Source organism: Haliotis asinina, chromosome 11 (genome assembly GCF_037392515.1).
Source record: "Haliotis asinina isolate JCU_RB_2024 chromosome 11, JCU_Hal_asi_v2, whole genome shotgun sequence".
Classification (NCBI taxonomy): domain Eukaryota; kingdom Metazoa; phylum Mollusca; class Gastropoda; order Lepetellida; family Haliotidae; genus Haliotis; species Haliotis asinina.
Genome location: NC_090290.1, coordinates 4137666 through 4156992, shown reverse-complemented (window position 1 = coordinate 4156992; position 19327 = coordinate 4137666). Strand labels below are relative to the sequence as shown.

The 19327-nt window shown below is 39.1% G+C and overlaps 1 protein-coding gene across 2 annotated transcripts in view; it reads left to right on the top strand.

Annotated features, from left to right (window-relative positions):
* Positions 1–224: 224 nt before the first annotated feature.
* LOC137256086 (sodium-dependent proline transporter-like) overlaps positions 225–19327 on the top strand; it is a 30916-nt gene continuing 11813 nt past the window's right edge. The window contains exons 1-4 of one of the 2 annotated variants that reach the window (XM_067793785.1): positions 225–326; positions 16912–16990; positions 18172–18392; positions 19114–19245. In XM_067793785.1, the coding sequence (XP_067649886.1) occupies positions 18197–18392; positions 19114–19245 (328 nt within the window). In that variant the 5' untranslated portion in view covers positions 225–326; positions 16912–16990; positions 18172–18196. The remainder of the gene's footprint in view (positions 327–16911; positions 16991–18171; positions 18393–19113; positions 19246–19327) is intronic. The other variant, XM_067793786.1, reaches the window with a different exon arrangement.

Sequence of the window (19327 nt, the reverse complement as noted above, 5' to 3'; positions counted from 1 at the left end):
AGCTTTCACTAAGCCATAGTCTGCTTGAGTTTCATTTATGAACTGACTGAGAGCTCTCCCCTCAAGCACAAAGGGGTTTCTTGAAAATGCTTGCTTGTTAAGCATGTGTTTACGAATGAATTCAGTTTCATAAAAGCACCATGAAAAGATTTTGCATGCACGAGTGCAAACTGCACTACAACACATTCAATTCAACCGATGACGCTCGTGTTACCCGATAGTACATTCACCCAAACGGTCGATATGCCATCTGATTAGGGCGTATCGTGGGTGATGACACTGAACGTCGTACATGTACGGACCGTATTTCACAGTTAGGTATACAGGTAGGTAGACAATCTAAATTTTGAACTAGTTATTCTTAAATAGCTAAGTGCTTTATCATTGGTATTTGAGGTCATAAACTGCAATTGTTTGTGGCTGTATCCTCGAAGGGGATTAAAGCACTGTAAAACTACTGTCCACCTGATAGGATACAAAAGTCCAAAAAAATATCGAAGGAAATGTTAACACACTTAAATTGTAGTATTTTAGTGTTTTTTAAATTATGGCGTAAACCCAACGGGGTCCATGCAGGTAGCAAAAGTACTGTATGTCTCCATAGAGATTAGTGTGATGAGCTACTTCACGTTGTTGGTGATTCATCGCTCGTTTTTTATGTTGTACTGTCTGTAGTGATATTGTTATATGATAGCATACCAGTTTTAAATGTACATCTGTAATACTCTAGTACTTTACTGTCATTCAATGACAGGTTTTAAAGTTATTAGTTTCATATTGATGTCTAGTCGCGGAACCTGTTTTCGAATGACTCCTATTTTCGAACGGCCATTTTGTTCGCGGTGTCTCGCGTTATAACGAGTCAGCAGGAATTCCCTCGCATCAGCTCCAAAACAACGCTTCGACTGAAGGTTCCAAATGTTAGTGTCACATTGGAAATATTGTAAATATAGTGCAATTAATGCTTGCTTCCTTTTCTTGAATGCATATCAATTATCAAATGTTAGGATATCTTAAATATGTCACACAAACATCACTGTGAAGCGTCGTGTGCAATATGTAGATGGCAAATGAAAGTCACTGGACTGTCTCAGCGGGGAAGCCCTGTCAGAATTTTAAATCTATGAAAGCGTTCGAAAACTGGCGACGTTACTTTATTGATCAGATTTTGACATCGCATACAAATGGGAGTCGCGCCTTTTAACGGGGATATTTCTGACATGGGACAATGTGTTTATTGATTGCTTAAATATGTCAGCTAAGGTAAGAAACGTACTTTATAGTTATCCGCTTAAGTACTGATGTTGTAGAAACGACGTATGCGAGAGGATATGTTATACTGTTCTCGTCACGACATAGCTGAAATATTGGCGATGTGACACTAAATATTAACTCACTCACAACCTGTGTCATTGTAATCATTGACTGGGGAAATGGGTGATCGTTTACAAAATCTATACGTTGACTAGGATAACAAGCACTGACTCAGGATGTTTTACACTATATTGTATTGTCTTTAATTACACCGTTTTAGTTTCACATGCTAGTTTTAAGTTTCATATCTACGATAATCTAGAACTTTTACTGTCCTCCGACGGCAGGATTTTACGTTCTCAGTTTATTTATTCTAAAATTAAATTGTTCTCGTCACGATATGGCTGCAATATTGCAGATGTGGCGCTAAACATTAACTCACTCACTCACTCACTTCCACATCGCAGCTACTGTTTTCCGCATCTAATGCTCTATGATCGTGTGTGGCAGTACATGTGACTGGATCAAAACCAAGACAGTTGACTTTGATCGTAATATCCTTCTTGGCTGATAGAGGGTGATTAGCTCCTTAACTTATTTAGGCGCAAGGCAATAAGATCCTTGAAGACAAACATTAATGGCAGTTTTAATTCAATCCTCTCCTTGACTGGTAGCTAGTGTCGGTTTTCGAGCGCAGGTTTTGTGCGCTCATACTTCTTTGTATGGGTATCACTCCACTTGCTGAAGCTTGTCTAAAATGATAAACGTGACCACATTTATCCAATTTTTGATATATCATCAAATCATGTAGAATTGAAAAGACGCCACGACCAGAAAGCATTTTTCACTCTTGTTGGGCAGACTGCCGGTACATAACCATTTCTTTAATTGAAAACCGAAGAAAACAAAACAGCATCTGTCGGAATGCTTCTGTCATATTTTCGCACTTGCTGCAACGGAAAGTAACCATGTTTCCACACTATGGAAAATTTGGTAGGCCACATGGGAGGCTAATTATGTTAGGTGGGCTTTGATTGGTGGGGACGTCCGTCATCAGTAGAAGAGCTTCGACCCATATCAAAGGTCGTCCTAGAGCTCTATAGCAGTGACCTGGCTTTCTACATTCAGTTGTCTAGTTTTCGGGCATCTGGACATCATATTAGGTGCCTCCTACATATACAAATGTCACAGCGCCATGCTTCATGACTATTCCTTCCCCTTTTATATTCTGCTGTACAACGTTTTAGGCTTGTTCTAGCCCCACAACCATTAGAACACGCCCTGAAACGTTGTACGCCATAATAAAACGAAGCAACCCAGAGCAAAAATCATCACAATGTTCATCAAATAATGCCAATTAAGCAGTCTGCAACCCCAAACCCACCCCCCCCCCTTACGAAACAAGATGATCGGCGCTATAAAGGTGTTAGGTTACCTTACTCTACTGTTAGCTCGGGTTCGAAAGTCAATTCGAACACACAGAATAAAACAAAAGCACTGAATACAAAGAGATTTATTCCTGTTCCTAAATCACACATTATTTCAGTTGTCACTGGACGACTATCGTGTGTTCACTATTACAAATGGGTTATTTCCGAATGAATTTATAGGTCCCGGAGCACTCGATGGCAAATATTAGCCAGACAAATGAACGGCATTTATAGCCAGAGCTTTACCTTAGCACACACGTACACGAAGATATATTCTCTTTGGCTACTATATAAACAATCACATTTGAATTACTAATGCAATATTCGTTTGCAAAATCATGAATTAATTTTCATTTCCCTTAATTCTGGCTCGTATGTATGACGTTTGTCATGTACGCAGTGCAGTCTGTCCATCCGTGGAAACAATCAGATATCATTCAACATCGCGAGGAATCCTGGGTGCTGAAGATTTCAATCAGCGACGTGAGTTAGTTTTGTAAACATGCCCTATCAATTATCTTATTTGCGTGCCCTTACAGCAGTGCTTGTTTGAAAGACATTTGGTCCTATATTTCTCCGCTGTGTCTTATTCATCATGTCCAACTATGCAAGTCGTAGAATTTGTGGCGTTTGCTCGTTGTTCATGAAACCGATCTGTCATGAACTGGATCGCCACAATCGTCTAGACTAAAGCCGTCGTATTATTTTCTAAAGTCTTCATGATATGTCTAGTTTAAGCACATAACCACATAAGCACATAAACTCTTACTGTTGGGCTAAAGATCTAACGTCATTTGTATCACGGAGGCGTAACAGCCATAAGCCAAACAACGAAATATAATCTTGTAGAAAGGACTTCTCCAATGTGGAAAATTACAGAAATGCAATATCACATTTACTCTTGTGACATTAGCTTCCACATTCTGAGTTTATTGATAGTCACTTTAAACAGGACAATCAGGACGAATTTTACGAAAGGCACGGAGGTCCATCATGCCCATGGTATATGGAGAGAACTCACTCCCGCTGTGCTATCTGGTCATATAGCTACACTATCTCGTCATATCGCTAAAACTATTGCTCATTTCATGTCTTACCGAATGTATAATTTGATATGGCATTGTTAGTTGTCGTATACGTTTGCGTTAGTTAAACAAATGTGGACAAAGGCTGTTCTTATTGCAAAGGCTGAGCAGAAGGAGAAATAACATGGTTCAGGCACTGTGAGACTATTAAGAAAGGTCACATGCACTGCAATAATATTCCAGTTATGAACTGCCAAAAATGGTTTACAATAGTGAGCTACTAGATTTAAGAAATTACGAGTTGGTACACTTACGAGAACAAATGGTCACATCATCGCCCCTTGTTCCCAATGAACCTTTTAATCCCTCAAAACAAGCACCTTACCAACACTGTAGACAAGGCGATAACATGAAGATATGTGCACCATTCATATAAATAATCCTAAAAATCCTGTGTGATAGAAACATATCTAGAAGTGTGTAAAGATTTGCAAATTTGAAAAATAAATTTACATGTTTCCAACTCCACAAAGGTATGCGTTGGAAATACTGTATGATCATGGTATTGAAGTATCTGTTTTGCATTTCGTGTTTGGAAATACCTGATAATCCGGTCAGGGCATTCACGAACGAGGTATTTGTGCTTACGAAAATATATGATGAGCATATGTTTCAAAGGTTAGATTTGAAAGAAATATATGCCCGAAGTTGGGATATTCCAGTGAAAATATGAAACTCCGGTTATTGCATGTAATTTCTCCTGTATTTACGTTGATTTCAATAGTGTATTATCCGGGTTTTGGTCCCGTGTTAGTAACAGAACTGAAGAAAGATTTCTTTCACAGTAAAGAAAGATCAGGGCAGCGAAAACCTTCCTACATGAAACACACGCTGACAACTACTGGTTTCTTTCTTGTGTCTGGTGACATTCCCTCACATTTTCAGTCCCTCAGTTAGTAGTATACACAGTAGGGAACGCGACCACTTCACTCTAAACCCCTAATTAAACCTAGTTAAGGTTTTAGGGGGAACCGTTCCTGTTCTATTGTGTATATTACTTCCTGGAGCATCATTCGAGGTGCATGCAAAATTCCACGAAAATCGGTCAAATAATTTAGGAAGTAGTCACTTTATAGTGAGTACAGGGTAGGCTGTGTACAAAAGGCTAACTATCCATGGTATTGCCCTACTTGTTATAAAGCAGCACGGCAGACAGCAGCTCTCGACAGTACACCCGGTGGATATTTCAGCTTGCTGATACAAGCCGCCAATCCCAATACATGGCTGTATGTCTCTTCCGGTGATTGATAAGTTACTCACCTAGTCACTTACTGGAGTTGGGGGTGGTGGTTTGATCTGTTGACGTGCAACAGATGGGCATCGCTTGAGGGCATCGCTTCCTCCCAGCTGGCTATTCAGCTGAGGTGTTTATATTGTCTCTCTCTGAACGGTTGGAGGCACCCGTGAACGGCTCGTGTTGGGTGTTGGGTAACGCTAAGAAGCCTTCACACCCATTGTAGACCCGGGGGGATATTTGGTCCACCAACCCGTTTGCCGTGGGATCCAGCCCTGTGTCGGCGGAGGAGGGGATCCTGGTGGTTGGGGCAATAGGAGCAGGACCAGTGTTTCTATTGCTCAACATACCACTTTGGCCCTGACTTCACCTAGACGGGTGGTTGAATGGGCCCGGTTCAACCAATTGGCTGGTCATGCCAAGCCCTGTGCATGGATTTTATGTTTAAATTTGCACAAAATGTGATTTGGGATTGTTTAAATTTTGATCTTGGCGCCCTTGGTTTAGTGAATATTATTCAACTTGAATTTTGTATACATGAACTTTGCCTAGAGTCTTATGCCCAGAGGGTGGTGGCTCATGAGCCAATCTTGTGGTGCATATCTATAATGCTGTGCTTGGGTATATCCTCTTGGTATCCTTGGCGCCGACTGTTGGAGGCCCACAAGCATTAGGCATCGTCCTTGTTGACACTCCATGGTGGGTGGGGAGCCAGGAGGATGACACACAAATCTATTAACATGGCAAATCAAAACCAAACAAAAGCGAAAACGTTATCACATTGATGATACTGATGATGAGGACCAGACTGAACGTCTGAAGGTACCACTTGGCATTGATTCATTGTCGCTGAATCAAGTGAGAAAAAGTTAACATCTTGTTCTATCTTTCTACTAGAGAAAGCAATTCAAGGATTTGCTGGGATTGTCAAGAGTGTTACAAAAACTAGATCGGGTTCAATTCTCATAGAATGTCTAAAGAGAGAGCAAGCGGCCAATCTTCTGGAAGCAAAATCATTCGCAATTATCTCTGTAAAATGCTATGCTCACAAATCTTTAAAATTTAGCATAGGAATCATCCAAGACAGAGATAAGAAACTTGCTGATCTGTCAACCGATGCCATTGTCAGTCAGCTGCGTATGCAAGGCGTGGTCAAAGCTAAACGATTCAGCTTTAAGAAGGATGGAATAAATTCACCCTCAAATACTTACTTGCTTACGTTTGATGTACCCAGTTTACCTCAATCAATTAAAGTAGGATGCTTCTCTATGAAAATTGACATGTATTTTCCAAATCCACTGAGATGTTTTCACTGTCAGAAGTTTGGTCATAAGCAGAACACTTGTAAAAATTATGCTTCTTGTTCATGCTGTGCTGGTAAAGATCACAACAGCAGCACATGAAATAAGATGTGTAAATTGTTCTGGATCTAACATGTCGTCTTCTAAAGAGTGTCCAGTATGGCTGTTTGAAATGAGTATCCAACGTATTAAAACTGAAAAGAACATAAGCTTTTCAGAAGCAAGGAAGTTGGCAACTTCAGATACACCCTCTGGTAACACTATTGAGAGGTAAGTCAACATATGCAGAGGTGACGCGACCTTCCACTAAATCTATTGACTGCCAAACAGACTTGACCTGGCAGACAGCTCAGACACCTATGAGTATTCAGGATCTTCCTTCTGTTTCTTCCTCACGAAAAACATCACAATCCTCTGAAACTCAAACAGCACCTACACCGGTTATCAAAAAGAAGAATGTAAATGTAGATTACTCTTAAAAGCAAAATAGAAGTGACCGTCTTCCTAAAGGACAAAGAGGCCCTGTGTGACTTTTAAACAGATTTGATCTTTTAGATGACATGGGGGTGTTATCTTCTCTGACAACCCGCTCTCAGAGCCATTCTCCTAAGAAAAAGGGTCGTGAACTTTCACCGATAACACATCCTAAATGACGGATACACTAATACAATGGAATTGCAGAGGACTTAGGAAGAATTATAATGAGATTCTTCTATTGTTACAGGACTTTAAACCTTCAGCATTGTGTCTCCAGGAGACGAATCTTAAACATACTGATGTTTTTAACTTACGACAATACAGTTGTTACCATTCATTTTCTCCCAATGGGGACAAAACTACAGGAGGATCTAGTATCCTGGTCAGACAGGACAAGATTCATAGTGCCGTTCCGCTGAATACTAATCTTCAAGCTGTTGCTATCCGACTGACCTTGCACATTGCTCTAACTTTGTGCTCATTATATGTACCACCTTCATCAGTTCTTCGTCAAACTGACCTTCAAAGTTTGTATGATCAACTCCCGAGGCCATGCATCATCATGGGCGACTTAAATGGGCACAACCCTCTATGGGGTAATACAAATACAAACAATAAAGGGAAAGTTATTGAAGGCTTTATTTCCAATAATAACTTATATGTTTTTAATGATGATTCCAACATTTATTTGCATCCAGCCACGGGAACGTAATCTGCACTTGATCCAGCCGTCACATAGTCGAACATTCTCAATAAATTTGAATGGTCTGTACATAATGACCTTTGCGGAAGCGATCACTTCCCTACTCTCTTGAAATCTATAACACCAAGTGACAATCCACCTTCATCACGGTGGAATTTCAGTAAGTCAAATTGACCTGTATATGAAAACACCTAATCACTTCAGTAATGTACCAGATCCCATCCTGATGTTCTCAACACAACTGAATGAAATTTCTAATCAAACCATTCCTAAGTCCTCTGCAACTCCTCATATTCGTAAACCATGGTTTACTGACGAATTCAAACAGGCAAGAAAACGTTGGAAGAAAGCAGAAATCCTACTGTTCATAACTTCAACAATGTTAAAATTACTAGTGCTAAGGAAAGACGTACGTATAAGCAAAACAAGTGCCAATCTTAGAGGAATTTCAAAAATTAATTCACATACACCCATGTCTAAGGTGTGGAACATGGTTCAGTGAATAAAAGGCAAAGGTTCAAAATCTGCTGTTCAACATCTTAAAGATAGTGACAAATTAGTAACTAGCAAAGCGGACATTGCAAATACAATTCGCGAACCTCTTGCAAAAAATTCTTCCTCGGCAAATTATGTCCCTGAATTTCAGAGATACCAAAAACAACAGGAAAAAACAAAAGTTAATTTCGATTCCAATACTGGTGAAGACTATAATGAAGTGTTTTCATTACATGAGCTCCACACGGCTCTTGATCAAACTCATGATGCTGCAGCAGGTGATGACAATATTCATTCCCAGCTACAGAAACACTTGCCTGAGCCATGTCTGGTGACACTATTAGATGTATTTGAAAAGATGTGGATGTGTGGAATTTTTCCTCCTTCGTGGCGTAATGCCATTGTAGTGCCAGTGCTAAAACCTGGCCGGGATCACACGGATCAATCACAATACATACCGATATCTTTAAGCACCTGCGTCTGTAAAACCATGGAACGAATGGTAAATAACAGACTAATTTGGTATCTGGAAACTAATAACCTCATTACAAATATTCAATGTGTTTTTTGGAAGAATAGAAGAACTATTGATCATTTAGTACGTTTAGAGTCCTTCGTCACAAATGCTATTATCGCCAAACAACACGCAGTATCTATATTTTTTTATCTTGAGAAAGCAAACGATACTACGCGGAAGCATGGCATTTTAAAGGATTTTGGTTGGCGAGGTCGTTTGCCTCTCTTTGTATCACAGTTTTTAACCGACAGGCAATTTCAAGTCCGCGTGGGTTCAACCCTGTCTGCTCATTATAATCAGGATCAGTTTGTCCCACAAGGCAGTATTTTGTCGGTCACGCTACTTAGTATTAAAATACATAGTCTTTCAAAGGTTTTGAGTGATTCAATTGATGGATCATTATTTGTTGATGATTTTAATATTTCTTGCCGTGGTAAAAATATGTGAACTATTGAGAGACAGTTATAAATACAAAACAAACAAACTAAACAAAATTCAAACTAATTGTATACATTTCTGTAGGAAATGCAAACCCCGTAAAGACCCCATCATTAAATGGTACATCCATCAAAGTTGTGAAGGAGGCTAAATTTCTTGGTCTCATCTTTGACTCGCATCTAACCTTTCTGCCTCATATTAAGTACCTCAAAACCAAATGCCTGAAGCCACTCGATTTGTTAAAAGTTGTTTCTAATTCAAAGTGGGGAGGGGACCAAACTACCCTCCTTCACTTATATAGATCTCTGTTCGATCGAAACTTGATTACGGTTCCATTGTGAATGGTGGAGCCTGCAAAAGCAACCTAAAGCTATTAGATTCTGTACATCACCAAGGTCTGAGGCTATGTCTTGGATCTTTCAGAACATCTCCCACTGACAGTCTCTGCGTTGAGGCCAATGAGCCATCTTTGAAACTTTGCCGTGTCAAATTGTCTTTACAATATCTTACACAGTTATATTCAAATGAATCCAATCCTGCTCACAACTGCGTTCTAATCCTCTTTATAAGGATATGTATAATAGTAAAACTTCACTTGTTCCTCCTCTTGGGATACGAATTCAACAATACGTTTCTGCTGCTGGCATTGAGTTGGAGAATGTATCTCCTTCCCGTCTTCTTTCTTCTCCTCCTTGGCAATTAGTGAGGCCACAAGTTGACCTAACACTGACAAAGTTGAAATAATCAGAAACTAACGAATTACAATATAAACAAGAATATGATCCATTAAAAAGTAAATATAGTACATACAAATCCTTATTTACTGATGGGTCCAAGTATGGTGGCGCCGTTGCATGTGCCATTGTTTTTGGATCCAAAACAATATCTTCTAGATTATTGGATAACAGCTCTATTTTTACAGCAGAAGCAAACGCAATACTAACAGCTCTCACATACATTCAAAGACATCCTACACATAAACAACATTTAATCTTTTCTGACTCTCTTTCATGTCATCAGGCTATTAAAAACTTATCTAGTAAACATCCACTTTTAATTGAAATTATTGAATTATATAATGATCTTGCTACTGGCCGATGTGACATAGTCTTTTGTTGCATACCCAGCCACACAGGAATCTCTGGGAACACAATGGCCGATCTTGCTGCTAAGGCAGCACTCAACGACACCACTTCTGATTCCATAGTCAGATTATATAGCTACCATTAGATCTTATATCCGTGATCTTATGCAGAAGATGTGTGACACCCATGTGGGTATTAATAAATCACATGCAATAAACCCCTATATTGGTTACACCTACTTGGATTGTCAGTCCAGATTTTGTTATGCGTGTGTATTTTCTGAATATTTTGTTATTAATTGAGTAATAATTATTAATGGGTCACATTTCGTATAATAGATGATCCGCATATTTAGGATTCTCGCAGCAGGCTTGTCCGGGAATTATCTGCCCTTGACTTCCTGTTTGTTTACTTCCGGGAGATTGTTTCAAGGGCATTCTACGATGTTGGCGATGGCCGTAGGTGCTCGTACTTTCGGGAAATGACTGAAAGTATAGATAAAAGGGCTCGTTGCCATGTTGTGAGGGACACAGATTCACATTCATTCACTGAGGTTACATGGCCAACATATCCGTCAACGCCTGATCTACTGCTGTCAGATCGCTCACTGTGTTACATTCTGCACGACTGTTTCTCTCTCGCACTAAGACTTTGGGGAGTTCAATATAGTATATATTTTGTGACCCATTGCCTTAGATTTTGTCGCACTTGTATTGTATTTGAAATCTGTATTGTGTAATTGACTTGTGACATTGTATAACTTGCTCTCACTGCTTTAATATAATATCTGAATATTTTAAACTTGCCTTTGTTCAGTTTCGCTGGTTCTCAGGGGATTTCTTACATTGTTTGTTAGGGTAAATTCTTAACCGTAACAATTTGAGGAGGTCGTTTTGCGACGATGTCATATTGGCCATACTAGTTACACTCCTCGTGATGAAGGAATCACGGTCAATCATGTCTGTATTGATTTTGCCATTACAAGGGAGAAATATTTCAATGTCAAAACAATGACGGATCTTTTTAATCTTAATTATCATTTAATCATTGAATTTTTAAAGGAAAAAGAATTATTAGATACATTTTGAATAATATGTTTTCTAAATAGAAAGCTGATATTTTAAACACGGTGGTATGAATTGTCAACTGCGATTGTTAGTGGCTGTACCCCCAAAGGGGGTTAAAGGTCACATATACTCTAATAGGGTACAAATGCAAAATCACTTGCTGACATCGTTATAAATGAAACCCCGTCATTAAAACTGCTCATTTCGATCTTTAATTACCTTAAATCGACCTTTTTGTCAACAGTTCACAATTCTCAGCCGCAAACGAAATTTCAACCAATTAGGGCAGCGCGTCACCGTGATACATTTCAGGGGGTAAATTATATGTTAACAGGTTTGTACAAACCTGAAATTGCGAAAGCTGTTGAGAAAAATGAAAGCTATATGTTATCACAATCCACTAATTATACCTGTTATAAATTTAGTTTTGTCTCCTGCTTTGCCTAGTTTTCGAGTTACAACCCTTGTATAAACCTACACGTTATTTGTCATCAATGACTTGATGCTCAGTTAATGAATTTATAACAGGTATAATTAGTGGTAACGCCATGTAGATTACCCGACAAAGGCCCCCATTTGACATTTCTTTTGTCTGGATCGATCTAAGGATTAATCGATAACACGCAGATTGATTGATTAGTTTTATGGGGGCTAAATGGGGGATTTGTCAAAAGGTAGTGTTTATGTATGTACATTTACTAATCTATACTGAATACACTCTGTCGTGTCTGTGTCTATGTAAACCAGCACTCCTCTTTCAAAGGATTAACCGCCAATACAATGATTGATTGCTCATTATTGGCTAAGTAAATAACTTTTTACAAAGAATGACACACATTATGCACTTAGTTGCCAGGTGTGCTATCTTTGGTAACCAATGAAACTATTCAGCAATGTGAAAAACCTGAAACAATACATCGTGTTTTCGTATATTAGACTGTTAAAAGACACATCACTTGGGAAATCTGCAGATGAATTATATATCACTTGTTTTTGTGGATATTGGTGTATACATTCCTCGAAGAAGGTGATAGCCTGACATTGCTCCTATAACTTTAATTTAAATATTTGCATTTTTGTCTTTAATAAGTTGTCGTAGCTTTCAACAGAATCATTGTTTTCATCGTGAAGTGTAATGATGCAGACGACATACACTTGGGCGTGCGTACGAATTATGATTCATATAGACAAACTATGAAATGTCTGCATATTACATTCCTGTTATCCATTCGCAGATCGCTTCGTTTTATTAAGTTTTAAAATGCATACAAGTATGATTATAAAGTAATAATGATTATGAGACCAAGTTTAAAGACGTATATTGACAAGTGTCTACATACTGGTGAGTGAACGTTACAAACCAAATAAATTTAGCAAGTGAAGAAACCTATCGCGAAGTACTTTCACTTCGACCCCGACCTCGCTTAGGTTATGTTACAGGTTGTGTCATGCAAACTCCTTTTGGCCATGATTCAAATACATATCTATGTAATTCTGATTTTCTAACTTGATGAGAAAAAACCATAATCTCATTAATTCAAATGGATTTGACTTCACGATTTTCAAAAATGGCGGCGCCCTGTCTTGGGATGACTGCTATTTAAGTTTGTTTTCACCGACTTACAAAAGCAAAATTACTTTCTACTGGTAGTAAAATATGTATTTTATTGATGGACAATAGGATTTTACATGACATTGCCTATATCATAACAATGTCACTCTTGGAAGTGAGGTGGAGGTCAAAATAACATTGCTTGCAATATAAATGTCACGTCAACCCCCACCTTGCTTCCTTGGAAGACGTCCTTATGTTAAAAATTGTGTCATACAAAATCCTTTTGGCCATGATTCAAATGCATATCTAACTACCAGTAAAAAGTAGTTTTGATTTTCTAACTTGATGAGAAAAAATCATAATCTCAATAATTCTAACGTGACTTCACGATTTTCAAAAATGACGGCGCCCTGTCTGAGGATGAATGCTATTTAAATTTGTTTTCACCGACTTACAAAAGCAAAATTACTTTCTACTGGTAGTAAAATATGTATTTTATTGATGGACATCAGGATTTTACATGACATTGCTTATAGCATAACAATTTCACTCTTGGAAGCGGTCAATATAAGGGGTCAATATAATATTACTTCGACCACAACCTCGTTTCCGAGGAAGAAAGCGTTATATCCCTGCAAAACCCTTTTGGTCAGCAATGTGTAGTAAGCAGTCTTGATTTTATAAACTCGATGAAACTTGAAGTCCATTTTCTATCCTGGAAGCGTGGTAGAAGGCGAACCATCCGATTTAGTATATACCACAGGCTACCACAACGCCCACTTCGCACACATTAACAACCAATTTAAGCACAAACTAATGTCTGGTGGAAATATGTGCATAGTGACACCATCACCCGACCCCAAGGAACAACTGACGGCAACACAACAATTGGGCATGGCTTTGGTGACGTCGGGAAAACAGCAAAATGACGAGCTTCCTACACATTTTCTATACATGTAACTGGAAACCGTTCCTTCTATGACGACTCTGTAGGGCTCTGGCGACAGATTTACGTAGCCTGTTAGCGGTTTCGTTTGCGGGCGAGAGAGAAGCAGACGGCTTTTTAGCAACTTTTAAGCGCTTGATATTAATTAACCACAAGTGTTTATTTTTTTTATATATTTTTAAAAAAAAACAACAAAAAACAAATGGTGTTTCGTTTATGACTAACTAGGAGTCTTTCATATGCAGCGATAAAATGAGTACCAAAAAATTGAGTTTAGTGGTCCTTTAAAGTAGCGTAAAATTATTGTCCCCCTGAGAAGGTACTTAAGTCCCAAAACCTTCAAAGTGAAATTTAAACTTACCAGTATTTTAAACGTAGTATTTTTTGTTGTTGTCATTTTAAAATTTCGGCTATATTTTCCTACAATCACCAGCGGCTGAGGGGATTATGTAAATCCAGTTAGGGTCCATGCAGGTAGCAAAATTAATGTAAGTGCCCTTGGTCCCTAGTATGGTGATCTACCTTCAGTCGCTGGTGATCTATAGCCTATTTTTATGTTATGTTTTGTCCGAATTGTGCTGTTAGTTTTAACTTCATATGCTAGTTTTAATTTCGAATTGTGATACTCTAGTTATTTTACCGTACTTTGACGACGGGTTTTAGAACATATACCTATTCTTCATAATCATGTTTGTTCTCGTCACGATATGGCTGAAATATTGACGATGTGACGTTAAATATTAACTCACTCACTCAGTCAGCGGTTGGCTATGTCTACATTGAGGAAACAATGTATTGTGAATACATCGTATAATTTGTTTCGGTTTCATAAGGAAGGCTTGTTGGGCCTGTTGCTTTTCTTGTTCTATGAACATTTCATCACGTCTTTGCTAAAGACAATGCTTTTAGGACACTTGGTTCAAATCTCTTGTGTGGTATTTTGCAAGTTCTAAAGAGCACCAAAGAAAACTCTTCCTCAGAGACTTTACTTTCTGTGATCGGGATGGAAATATGATCGACTGTTGTGTTTGCCTTCACTTTGGCCAGATTTTAATTTTTCTGTGTTTCAATGCTTTACGTCGGAGTCTACGAGATACATACTTAAACACCAATCCAGCCTACCCTGCTGACCCAGCTGTTATTTCAATGCCTAGCACTATGGGTTCGGCTATGATGGTGGAAAACAATACAACACCTGCCACGCCTAGTTCCATGCTGGTTGTCGTCAGGGCGGTTTCTGCACCATCCATGGTATTGACAGCCCTATGATGTAATGCTGTCTATTCACCTACATACACACACACACACACACACACACACACACACACACACACGCACACACACACACGCGCGTTGATCTCCAGTTGACATATTTGAGGAAGATAAACTTAAGGTTTTCGTGCAGGTAAATAGTCTCAAGATGAATGTTATAAAAACATGGACCCATCTATCTTTGTGACGGGTTTTCATACCGGTTTCATGATTATACAATAGCGTTGATGCGTGTGTCTGTCATCCCAGCCTATTGGCAGTCTGTTCAACAGTGTGTATATTTACACGTTAATCTCCAGTTGACATATTTGAGGTAGATAAAGTTAATGTATTCGTGCAGGTAAATAGTCTCAAGATAAATGGGCCCTGTTATAAAAACACGGACCCATCTATCTTTGTGACGGGTTTTCATACCGGCTTCATGATTATACAATAGCGTTGATGCGTGTGTCTGTCATCCCAGCCTATTGGCAGTCTGTTCAAAAGTGTGTATATTTACACGTTAATCTCCAGTTGACATATTTGAGGTAGATAAAGTTAATGTATTCATGCACGTAAATAGTCTCAAGATAAATGGGCCCTGTTATAAAAACACGGACCCATCTATCTTTGTGACGGGTTTTCATACCGGCTTCATGATTATACAATAGCGTTGATGCGTGTGTCTGTCATCCCAGCCTATTGGCAGTCTGTTCAAAAGTGTGTATATTTACACGTTAATCTCCAGTTGACATATTTGAGGTAGATAAAGTTAATGCATTCGTGCAGGTAAATAGTCTCAAGATAAATGGGCCCTGTTATTAAAACACGGACCCATCTATCTTTGTGACAGGTTTTTATACCGGCTGCATGATGATACAATAGCGTTGATGCATGTGTCTGTCATCCCAGGCTATTGAGAGTCTGTTCAAAAGTAATAAATCATTTGAGGGAGCGTTACGAGATACACGCCTGGCTACTAATCCAACGAGCTTGGAGGTGCCGGGATCGAGCCCACCTGTTACCAGGTGTCAACTTTGTGTGCAGACTCATTCAGTCTTGTCACAACCCCTATTGTCCAATACACAACCCTGTGCACTTAAAAGAACCCACGAATCCGTTTGTAGATGAATAGATGGTGTTTGCACAATGCGTGCAAAACACCTAGCTGCGGGTACAGCAACGTGCAGTAAACATGGACACTGATGATCACACTGCGTCTTTGTGTCAGTACGTAAGCCACGACGAATATTCTCTCATTCAGAACTATTGTCAGGTCGTGATCTTTGTTGTCCATGAAACTGTTGGATGAGCCGAGCATGGTGTTGAGATTCCAGTAAATTTGAGATGGCATGAGTACCCATTTGTGGTCTATGGTGAAGATGAGACTGCACTGTTTGTTTCTGGCAACAATCATAGTCTTGACGTCATCCAGGTCAAATGCTGGGGACATCGTCCATTTGTCCTCATTCTTGTGGACTGGGCCCTACAGGGTGTTGCTGGCTCCTTTGGTGTCGATGAAGCTACCTAGGTTGCTGTCGCCAGATCCGCCTGTAGAGGGCACTTCAATACGTTTGTAAATGTTAATCAGGTACGAGGCGTACAGTTTATCATTGATTCCGCTTGACCTCGAAGCTGGAGATCACTATGTTGGTGATTTTCTCAATTGCCTGGGCATTTGGGAAACAGAAGATTGAGTCACTGACATATAACCGATTACGTGTAATGTCTAAAAACTGGTATTTTCAATTCCTTGATTTATTGTCTCGGATGTATTTCTTGTACTGCCATGATGAAAAAGATTTTGTTCTGGCATTTTGGGAGCTTTCCGTTTAACTGACATGACTCTCAGCAGTGTAGAAGGTTGTTCACCTTGAACATTGTCCATCATGCTCAGCTAATCGAGATGTATGCACAGTTAGCCGTGGTATTTCCGACGACCCAAATGTTCTCACCAACAGCTGGTATCACAGACTGTTTCTTTTTTTTTTATCAGCTCCCACAGGTTTGAATTTTTTCGTCCTCCGGTGAATGCATACTGTAGTAGTCGTCAGTTATTTCCTTTCCTTTCAGGATTTTTAAACAGCTTGTTGATGCTACTGATGATGTTGGTCCGTCGTTGATGGTAGGTGATATCCAGCGGATGGCCAGCGTGAGTAGTATACACAAGATGGTTACGGGACTGACAAACTTAATTAAACTAGGATTGGGGATCATTAGGAGGACACACAATGGCCAGGCGATGAACAGAAAACCATAAGAGTCAGTGAGTCAAATTTCTGTCATGTTGGCAGTATTTTAGTCATGCTATGTTGAAACATTACATGTCAAAATAAACCTGTCAACAAAACACATATCCACAGATATATGTCTAAAACATTCACGCTAGTATGAAAATGTGACTACAATATAAAACAGAGCTATGCATCACCAGAAGCCAAATTCAGGTATTTCTACTACGTGTATGGTATCTCAGATGGATTTATACCAACTGTCTGGCTACCCGTGATTTGTAGACAGTGAAGCCAAACAGTTCAAATTAACAGGAATGATACAATTAAAGCCACAGACGATAACCGAATCAAGGGAGTTGCGTATCTTCAACGGAGACCAAATGTGTTACTCTCCATCAGTCCCTTTTCAAGGTACAGCCACTTACAATCAAAGTTATTTGTTCATTCGTCAAAATTTAAAAAAAGATAATATTTATTTGCTTATTTAAATTCTTGTGAAAATATATTGATTAAATCACTTTTTCAAATGCCATTACTAATTACAACCTGATGCCAAAAAGGATCATTCATTCATGAAACCTTGAAATCTCATTCATAAAACCTTGAAATAGTTTACTTATCCTTTGTGAATAAATATTCAGAACAAGCTTCACAGTTATACTTTCATCTCAGATGAAAATGGAGGATCGGCAACTTTCAAGGTAAAAAACAGTCAAGGTAAAAAAAAAGTTGGAGCAACTTTGGTGACAGCTACTTATATACCTGTCTTGGTGTCATGTCGAAAAAAAAGTGGCTGCTGAATGAATGGGCTGCCCTAGCATAAATATGATTCTTATAAACTGTTTAATCAATCACCACCGACCTCATGTGGTCTATCCAAACGTACTACATTTTAATATATAAAAATTGGGAGACATCAAATGATTGTCAACGCCGTTTTCTCTATTTATCGACCATGGGTGGGGCATTATTTGACTATGAGTAATGTCATAGGAGTGAAGTGGCTCATTACTAACACTGTTTGTATTTGGTGGTATTTAAATCGTCTTCCTTCTGTCCCTGTGCAGACTAATTTCCATATTGTTAAATTACCTCACAGGGTGACACAACATCTAGTACCGACAATGACGAGCAAAGACGACAGTGAAGTAGGGGTTCCCATGACAGAGTTACATTGTAAAGGAGAAAATGGACGCGAACCTACACCGCAGAGAGACTCGTGGAGCCGACATCTGGACTACATGCTGACAATGGTTGGCTACTGTGTTGCATTAGGAAACCTACTGAGGTTCCCCTATATCTGCAACAGAAACGGTGGAGGTAAGACTATATATGTAATTGTTTCTTATTATTTTCTGGAGACAGCAAATTGTGATGCCTGTATAATCTATAAACGATTCGACACAAACACACAATCCAATAAATATCCACTTTTACGAAGCTGAATAGTTTCAGGATTTACAGTCTCACGTTATCACTGCTCCATCTGCAAGGATGGAAAACTCTATGATAAATGTGACCGCTAAGATGAGATCTCAAACACTTCTTGTTCTACCTGAGGGGAATGTAAAGGGTCACTGGAGAACAACATATGTTTAATCAGTCGTTCTTGAATATTCTTAGCAATTTCCATTAATCAATATCTTTGATGTGCTTAATTTGAGATTACACCAGTAACTGAAAGTCACCTGCTGGTAGATACCATAGAGGTGTCAAGTATAATGGTGACTTCGGCAGAGGAGTGAGTTAATTGTGATTGATGTCACTTTTAACATCGTTCCCGACGTATCTAAACTGAATGCATGGTTGAAAAATGAACCCACAATCCAGTGTGCTCAAATAAGGCAACTCTGCACAGAGAATTGCGACACGCTTCACACCCCTGACACATATGCCCCTTATTTGTAACATAACACTTTGTTTGGTTGGTGAGGAGGGACAACATCTTAAAAAGGTGTGTTGTTTCTGTTTTCGGTATGTTTTCAAGATTACCCTTTGAAACACAGTGATTACATGAACACGTGACTACATATACCCATAGGCGCTTTCCTCATCCCATTTGTCTTGATCCTGGCCATCGCTGGGTTCCCATCATTCTTCGTGGAGGCGACTATGTCGCAGTTCTCGGGAAAGGCTGCCAAACAAGTCTGGAGCTTCTGTCCCATGTTTAAAGGTCAGTGGCACCAAAGTCTTCTTATTCTGAACAATACCATTGCATGCATTATGTATTGATGACATGTCAGGTTTATATAATG